The sequence below is a fragment of the Myotis yumanensis genome, unplaced genomic scaffold (assembly GCF_028538775.1).
Source record: "Myotis yumanensis isolate MYYU_CA2020_CCGP unplaced genomic scaffold, mMyoYum1.0.hap1 SCAF_3, whole genome shotgun sequence".
Classification (NCBI taxonomy): domain Eukaryota; kingdom Metazoa; phylum Chordata; class Mammalia; order Chiroptera; family Vespertilionidae; genus Myotis; species Myotis yumanensis.
This window is the reverse complement of record NW_027223754.1, coordinates 122,166,610-122,175,748: the sequence shown is the minus strand read 5'-3', so window position 1 is coordinate 122,175,748 and position 9,139 is coordinate 122,166,610. Positions and strand designations below refer to the sequence as shown.

Here is a 9,139-nt window from a genome sequence, read left to right as displayed (position 1 = left end):
ATCCATGATCCAAGAGGTCCTCAGTTCGATTACCAGTCAGGGCACATGCCCAAGTTGCAGGCTCAATCCTCAGTGGGGAGCGTGCAGGAGGCAGCCAGTGGATGTTTCTCTCTCATTGATGTTTCTATCTCTCTCTCTCCCTCTCCCTCCCCCCCCCCTTAAAATCTATTTTTATTGATTTCAGAGAGAAAGGGAGAGGGAGATAGAGACATCAATGATGAGTTATTGATCAGCTGCCTCCTGCACGCCCCACACTGGGGATTGAGCCCACAACCCAGGCATGTGCCCTCACTGGGAATTGAACCATGACCTCCTGCTTCATAGGTTGATGCTCATCCACTGAGCCATGCTGGCAGGGCCCTTTCTCTCTCTTTAAAATCTCTAAAAACATACATATTTTTTAAAGTATATAAAACTGGCCCGACTCTATGAGAGCTTATAGTGATGCTTCCTTGAAGATTAGTCCACTATTGCCAAGTGATGAAATGTATTATTACAGAACATGACAGAAGGAACTATGTAATGGATGGGACTTTGAAAAGAAGAAGGGTGACACCTCATTTTTATATAAATTATTTTTTATTTCTATAGCATACAAAAGGTATAAATATGACTTATGTAAAACCAATCACCTACACATTCAAGCAGCAAGTACATGAAGCTGGGGTATAAATCTCTTAGCCAGAGTGAGCAGGAAGAAGCAGGGTTAGATCTGGTCAGGCCATGAGACTCCCTTCTCCAGATGTTGTCAATTACTGCATCCAGGGATAACTGAACAGCTTTGTTTTCAAGGAGGGCAGCTCATTTGACAGTACATGAGGAAGGTGGTGCCAGAGGTCTGAAGGGCTTTGGGCACTTCTATGAAGGAGGCACTTGATGGGAAGCAGGCATGCCTGAGATAGAAACCAATCTTGTCAAAACACAGCACGGACTTTCCAGCGGGGGGGGGGGCAAGGGCCTTTTCATCTCCCAGACCTCCTGCTTCCACGCTGCAGTTTGATGTGGAGCACGGGGCAACAGGAAGCAAAGGCAAAAAGCAAGCCCACAGAAGGGAACCGGAATGGCGCCTCAGCCACTGATTCCCTGCCCCGTGCTGGCAAACAGCTAAATGCACAAAGGCTTGGGAGCTGAGCAATACTGAATGCAGAACTCACAGAGTTACTGGATTCTCAAGATTCAGATACACTCTGAGACCGGTGAGCTGGTAGCAGAGCCATGTTTTGTTGGGGGTGCTAATAACCTGAACAACTTAGCAAAACTCATGATCTGTGAGGAAAAGTGACAAGAGCTTGATCGGTACCAGTGAACCAGGCTTTAGGGAGCTGATATTTATGTCAAGAAGGCCCAAAGTTCTGCCCAGCAAGGACCACAGGGCTCACAGTCAGCTGGTTAGTCCTCACCAACCCTCACCTGCCACCTCCCTTGATAATGACAATGGAAGTTTTGATACATAATGATCTCTTCTTACATGGTCTAAAGCAGCGGTTCTCAACCTGTGGGCCGTGACCCCTTTGGCAGTCGAACGACCCTTTCACAGGGGTCGCCTAAGACCATCCTGCATATCAGATATTTACATTACGATTCATAACAGTAGCAACATTACAGTTATGAAGTAGCAACGAAAATAATTTTATGGTTGGGGGTCACAACATGAGGAACTGTATTTAAAGGGCCAGAAGGTTGAGAACCACTGGAAAGGTATGTGTGTCCTTCTATACTAATGTCTCCATAGTAATATAGCTGTGGGAGGCACTCCTCGGTTGAAAGTGAAGGCAACTGTCAAATTCCTCTCAATCTTAGACTAAAGCACCTCTTAGGTTTTTGTTTTCAGTGTAAACTAAAATTAAGACAACTATATAAAATCCTCACATCACTGATCACCAATTTGGCCATAGCCACTCTGACTGAGATCGGTGCCAGCCAATCTGCTGTGAGGGAAGAAGGGGGGGGACTGCAACATCAGTACCTCCAAGCATCGGGACTGTAAGGTTAACTTGTAAGAGACAAATACCACACTTCCTGTGATGAAGACAATACAATTCTAGGCTAATTTCCTACTGTGCATTAGTTCTTCTCAGGGTAGGTAAAGTGGCTGGCATTGCCTTGTCCCATGGGTGGGTTAGGTAGGATAGCAGAATTAAGCCACTTGTGTGGACAGAGTTATCATGGACTTTGGGTTTCCCAGTTCTGATGGTAAATGATATCCTTGGAACCATTGTCACCAAAACAAGGTAATGCTTTGTAACAGTGAATGCAGCCGAGTGACTCTGGATCCAATCTGCTATTGCTTCCTAGAGATACCCATTTCCCACTCATATAATCTCATGATTACAAGCCATTTTGGAAATGCCCAAGTCCAGCGAGTACAGACATATACCTGAAGCAGAGGTTGGAAAACTATCGCCCACAGGCCAAACCTGGCTACTGCCTGTTTCATTGGAACACGGCCACACTCGCTCATGTAGGAACAGACTAGGGCGCTTTTGCAATGACAGCACTGAGTAATTAATTATAAGAGAGACAATCTGGCCGTTTACAGAAAACGTTTGCAGACCTAGAGACTAAAGTGAATTTAGGGAACTGTCCCTTCTCTGAAAAGGTCTTCAAAAGAGAGACCCAAGCATCTAATTATTAGAACCTGATTCTAGTTGCAAGTTTCCAAGCACAGGAAATCCAACTTTTGAGGCACAGAATCTGTTAGAGGCAATAACCTCAGGAGTCAAAATGTGTTCTGACAAGAACCTTCCTGTACTTTGAATAATGCCTCACCTATGTTACTGGTAAACTGCACCCCTTGACCAGATCTGTGAAAGGCAGAGGAGTGTGTGTGTGTACATATGTATGCTAGTATATGCACACACATATATGTATAGACACATATACATACATACATTCGGGAATTATTCCAAGAGGGACAGACTGTCTCTTTTTATGCCCTGGGCTGAGAGCCAGGGAGGCAACTATCTGCTCCCAAAAGCTCTGTAGTGAGGAAGTCCAGCTGTGTAGGTGTTTCTGTCTCATTCACATGCCAGCTTACTGTCAAAGCTAGAAAGCCCAATGGCGAAGGCCTGGAGTGCACACAGCGGGTAGTTGTAGTCCAGAGTGAAAACATCATCTGCCACACGTCCAAACTGCATGACAATATAGTCAGCTAGAAACAGAGAGAAAATATGATGTTAGAAGATAATGTGGTTGTACTGGGGAAAGCCTGTTAAGATATAAAAACAAATCCTCCAAATAGGTCAGTTAATCAGCGGGTCTCTTTAAAATGGGCAACTTTTAGCCCTACCAAGTTTGGCTCAGTGGGTAGAGCATCGGCCTGTAGACTGAAGGGTCACAGGTTCGATTCCGGTCAAGGGCACATGCCTGGGTTGCGGGCTTGGTCCCAGGAGGGGGCATGCAGGAGGCAGCCAATCAATGATTCTCTCTCATCATTGATGTTTCTCTCTCTCCCTTCTTCTCCCTTCCTCTCTGAAATCAATAAATATAAATATACTAGAGGCCTGTTGCACGAAAAGATTCGTGCAATAGGCCTTCTCTTCCCCTGGCTGCCGGCACCGGTTTTCCTCCAGCACCCGGGACCCAGGCCTTCACTCCAGCCGGAGCCGCCTTCAAAGCCCTGGCTGCTCCGGCCTGAGCCGCCTTCAGTCTTCGCTCCGCCGCTTCGCGCCGTATGCAAATTAACCATCTTTGTTGGTGGTTAATTTGCATATCATGCTGATTAGCCAATGGGAGGCATAGCGAAGGTATGGTCAATTACCCTGTTTGTCTATTATTAGATAGGATATTTAAAAAAAAATAAAATGGGCAACTTTTAGAAGAATGGAAAGATTTATTAAAAAGAATATCTGCTAACCATGAGCAAAGTTTCTATTATGATTCCCCTCAACTACAGGGAACGGGAAGCTACTCCTGACCAGCATGAAAGGGAAAGAGGAGAGAAAAGTCGAGAGTAGCTTGCTGGGGACAGTATAAGCTCCATGAGCTAGAGTTGCCAAGGAACCTTTACTGGGTGAGGGTCATTTGCATTTGCTTCCCAGACAGCCTCCTCTAAGACTTCTCTCGTTGGCCACAGGAAGAAATCTCTCACACTCTTCAGCCCTCCTCAACACAGTAGTTCAAAAGTTTTACTGTAACACTGTTGTTTTGTCTTTCCAAAGAAATCATTTCTTTCTTAGATAATTCTCTCCTGAATATAGGTTCCTATCAGTGACAGGAAATGTTCATTTCCCCACCACGTAAGGACAGCCTCCCTCCCATTCCCAACCAGTCCTTCCTGTGGCTTACGGTCATTTTCATGGACTATCTGAAAGTTCTTCACAGATGCCTGAGTGACCCGGCCATGGAAGTTCAGGACATAGGACTGCGTGTCATCATTCCACACTGGGGCCTTGTTGTGCAGCTCAATCAAGTTCTCCATGGTTTTGTTTTGCCATTTTGAAAGCAAGCTCTCATGGTCCTATTTGAAGGGAAAAACATTACTCTGTACTGAGAACCATAAGAAACCATTCACTTGCAACTCTGACGGAGAAAGTGGGCAGGGGAATATTTCCTCCATTCCAGGAAGAGTAAGTGGCTGCAAATCAAGCACTCTAACAATTGCTCTGCAATGTACTTCTCCTGAGGTTCTGGAGTGATGGCTCTCCTAAAGAAGAGTATGAGGGCCCTGGCTGGTGTGGCTCAGTTGGAGCATTATCCCTGAGACCAAAAGGTCACCGGTTCGATTCCTGGTCAGGGTACATGCTCAGGTTGTGGGTTCAGACCCCAGTTGGGGTACCTATGGGAGTACCAATCGATATTTCTCTCTGACATCAATATTTATCTCCCTTTTCCTTCCTCTCTCTCTAAAAAGAAATCCATTAAAATATAGAAATAAATTAACTAAATAAGAGTATGAGCAATATTCCAGTTCTGGAAGAATCAATAATTTTTGGACTGATCTCTTCTATATTGTATTCTTGTCTTTTAGAGTCCTTTGCTGATTAAATATATTCTTACACTTCGTGGCCGAAATGGGATCCGTTCATGGTTCATATTCATCCCTGGAATGATCACAGACATCTTCCTAGGACCTTTAAATCCAAACACATTTGTTTCCTGGAAGATAGGAAAATAAGACAGAACTTGGAAACAGAAAAGAAAACAAGACCACATTCTTCACGCAAGACTCATTTAGGCATGTAAAATGCTGACAATGTCAAGATTACTAAAGCTGCTTATTACTGTAGTTTAAACAAAGAGAGACAGATAATCGAGACCAGGAAAGTAATTATATTTCTCTTTTTTAAACCTAATTTGAACATTTGAATTTAAAATAGATTATATTGGCTTGGAAATTTACTCTTTAATCTTAAATGAACTTTGAGACAACTGTGAACAAACTGTCCAATTTTGTCATCAATAAATATTTTTGTCCCAATGAGGGTATAGCACTATCTGATCTAAAGTGAGAATTACAGTGTAAATTAAATGGGGCCTGTATTAGGAGGTAAAAACTTAAATGCCTGTCAAGCCAGACAGATTATATATAAATAAAATAAGCACATTAAATAGGTGGATATATGTCTGTGTGTGTATTCATATACATATGCACATGTACACACACGAGTCATGCATAGTCATGCATGTTGAGACTCTGGGATCAGGCAACAACTCTGAAAGGAAGCACCGGGTGCCATGCAGATGTACACAAAGGAATGCCAGCCACATCCAGTGGTCAGAAAAGACTTCTCTCATGACACCAGTTGATATGGTAAAGGCAAGGAAGGGAAAAGGGAAAGCTCTCAGGAGAGGGAAGATCATATGGTGGATAAAACAGGAGAGCTGTGTGGCCAGAATGATGGCAACAGGAGGGAGAGTGCCACTAGGACAGTCTGAAAGAAAAGGCTAAAGTGTTAGGCCTTTATTCTGTACACCCTGGGAAGTCATACAAGATTTGAAGCAGGAGAACAGCAGGATCAACTGGAGTTCTGTTTTAGGAAGATTTATCTGGCAGCAGTACAGAATGAACTAGATAGAAAAGACTAAAAACAAAGAGATTAATTTGTAATTTATTGTAGCCTCTGGCAATGGATTAAGAGGTCATGAAGGTCTGTGGTAATCCAATGGCATTAGGAAAAGAGAAGGCAAGACATATTAACACAGTAAAAGCATAAATGAACTTGGCAATTCATAAATAATTAAAATTTGGAAAGAGAAAATGATTCCAGTAACAGAAAAGGGGATCACAGAAATAGAAACAAGCTTGGGAGGGAGGATTATGAATTCAGTGTAGGGTAAGTGATTCCGAGGACAGCACTTACATAACAGATGGCTGCCAGCTCCTGCCGGGCATGGGCCTTTTCTTGGGCCTTGGCTGGGCTGACACCATGGTCATAAACTGTAAACTTGGTCCCCATGAGGTTGGATCTAGAATCAAAAGAAATAATTATCATAATGATCTATATTTCTTCTCTTTCACAAACACAATCTAGGAGAGGTGTTTAACAGACTATCTGCCTGTTCTCCAAATATCTAAATGTTCATCACTTTTCAAAAATCTCTCATTAAAACAACAAAAGGACTTAGATTTTCTTTTAACTTATTTTTCTTTAGATTACAACATTAATACATGTTCATTGTAAAAAAAAATATAGGTTGTTCTGAAACAACAGTGTTAAACTAAAAATAAAAGGTGGAAGCGAGAGGCAACAAGCATTTATTTGAGATTAAAAAAAAAAGAATAGCTATTCGGAAAGCACCGATTCAGGCAGAAGCCCAAATGGTGCTGCCATTAGGAGACAAAGGCAAGAGGTATATACGAGAAAGGGAAGGGAACAATTACATCACTATGGGGGAGGCACTGCTATTGGTGCAGATAAGCTAGCAGAGTGACACTAATTCTAAACCATGTTTTTAATTTTTAGTCAAGTAGCCATCAGTCTGGTCGTCTTACTATCTGCTTTCTTGTTATCTTGGCACAATATCGTTTTAGGCCCAGTCCAAAGGTTATTCTGCCCTGTTTTAACATTTCAAAGGTTTTAGGCATAAGACATGCAAGTCAATTCCTCTGGGGTGGCAGCTCTGACTCCATGTTTAAAGTGGCTCTATTTGTATTATTTTTTTTACAATAAGAATAAAAGTACCAGAAAGAATAGGACAGTGATACAAGGATGCTTTCACCTGAGTTTGCCAATATAACTTTCCCCTTCACGAGATAAATCTGTTGGATCAGTGGAGATAAGGTAGTTGGATGTTTTGCTCTTTTTCCGTTTTCTACCAGCAAGAAGAAATATCTGGAAAAAGAAAAAAAAGTCAGTTAAAAATGAAGTCAAGAGAATTGCTATGGTTTGTTCTACCTTCTCACTTTGCAGCTCCTGCCCAAGGTACAGCCATCCTTGATGCCGTCCAGCAGCAGCAGCTTCTTGGGCTCAGGGCTGAGACAATGCCAAGGCCCCTGGCGGTGGGGACGAGGCCACCAGCACAGAGCAACATTGGCCAGCCACTCTACAAGGGACAGTGTGGGGCCTGCTGATCTTGTTCCCTCAGTCGCCTGGCCACACAAGGACTACGGAGAACTTGGTCAGCATGATGGCCCCACGGATGGCAGTAGCTATTTCCCTGTGGCATGTAACACCCCGACTAACATGTCCGTTGTCATTCCCAATGGCGACAAATGCCTTGAACCTCGTCTGCTGGCCAGCACGAGACTGCTTTTACATGGACATAATCTTCAAAACTCATCCTTAAAGAATGCCCCCAGGAAAAAAAATCAACCATCTCAGATTTCTTGATGGGCAGGCAGAAGAGAGAGATCTTCTCCAGGGATTTAACTGTGTCTTTAACCAGCGACTGAGCTTAGTGAGGGACATCACCCCTTGTCCTTAGCCTTGCCTCACAAACTCCGTGGCCTCAATCACCACCATTGACAGAAGTCAGTTGGGCCTCCCACCACAACCCACGGGTCTCATCCTACTTCAGCACCAGTGTCATCACCACTTGGCGTTTTGTCAGAGAAGACCAATCTGTGGGTCTTGATCCCTTTTCCCTCATAAGGCTTCTCAGAATTCACTATCAGTGTTTCCCCACTATGTAACTTTCCTAAATTCACTAGCTTGGTTCTCAATAAAACTTTATCCCTAAAAACCTCTAGTGACTTTTTTAAAAGCTTCATCCAATTCCATGAATAAGAGTCTTTCCAACTTTATGGAAGACAGGATCCTGAATACCTACCTTTCCCATTCTTTACTTCCATAGCAGTCCTAATACTCCATTTTGTATTTTGTTGGGGTTTTTCTTTGTATTTTTAAAAAATTTTTTGACTTTAGCCCAGCCGGTGTGGCTCTATGGTTGAGCATCAACCTATGAACCAAGAGGTCATAGTCTGATTCCTGGTAGGGGCATATAGCCTGAGTTGTGGGCTCGAGCCCTCCTGTGGGGCATGCAGGAGGCAGCCGATCAATGATTCTCTCTCATCATTGATGTTTCTATCTCCCTCTCCTCCCTTCCTCTCTGAAATAAATAAAAAAAATTTTAAAAAATTTTTCAGATGAATATTCTCATATTTATGCTTCCTTGCTAAAACCCTACTGCACTTAGACAATAACAGGGAAACAGAAGAGTTAGAGTAGTTAACGGGAGACTTTGGAATCAAACATGGATTTGAATCTGGCTCTTAAACCCCAGTTCCTTTGTCCATAAAGCAGGGATATACATCCTATCTTACCAGGCTGTCATAAGAATTGTAGATGATAATAAATATGAAGCATTTAGGATATGCCTGATACATCATAAATATTCAATAAATAGTGGTAATAATAACCATGATATTTGCTATCACCATCTAATTTCTAGGACCCTAAAATCATCCACTTAGACCTGGTATTAATACAAAATACATTGTTCATTAGCAAGTATAAACTGTCTCAAACATAGGTACAAAGTAAGTTAGAATTTCTAGGGTGAGAAACAATATTTTTCACTTGTATATTCTTCTATATTTCCAATTCCTTCTATTCCCTAAAACTTGCTCTTTTGCCCTGGCCAGTGTTTCTCTATGGTTAGAGCGTTGTCCTGTGCACCAAAGGGTCATGGGTTTGATTCCTGGTCAGGGCACAGGTTTCAGGCTGAATCCCTAGTAGGGGGCGTGCATCAGGCAGCT

At 42.8% G+C, this 9,139-nt stretch overlaps 1 protein-coding gene across 1 annotated transcript in view; it reads right to left on the bottom strand.

Annotated features, from left to right (window-relative positions):
• Positions 1 to 580: 580 nt before the first annotated feature.
• The window catches only part of TULP3 (TUB like protein 3), an 87,662-nt gene continuing 79,103 nt past the window's right edge, over positions 581 to 9,139 (bottom strand). Inside the window, exons 7-12 of the mRNA XM_070409536.1 lie at positions 7,162 to 7,274; positions 6,303 to 6,408; positions 4,999 to 5,097; positions 4,288 to 4,459; positions 3,038 to 3,151; positions 581 to 893 (exon numbers count right to left, since the gene is read on the bottom strand). Of these exons, the coding sequence (XP_070265637.1) occupies positions 859 to 893; positions 3,038 to 3,151; positions 4,288 to 4,459; positions 4,999 to 5,097; positions 6,303 to 6,408; positions 7,162 to 7,274 (639 nt within the window). The 3' untranslated portion in view covers positions 581 to 858. The remainder of the gene's footprint in view (positions 894 to 3,037; positions 3,152 to 4,287; positions 4,460 to 4,998; positions 5,098 to 6,302; positions 6,409 to 7,161; positions 7,275 to 9,139) is intronic.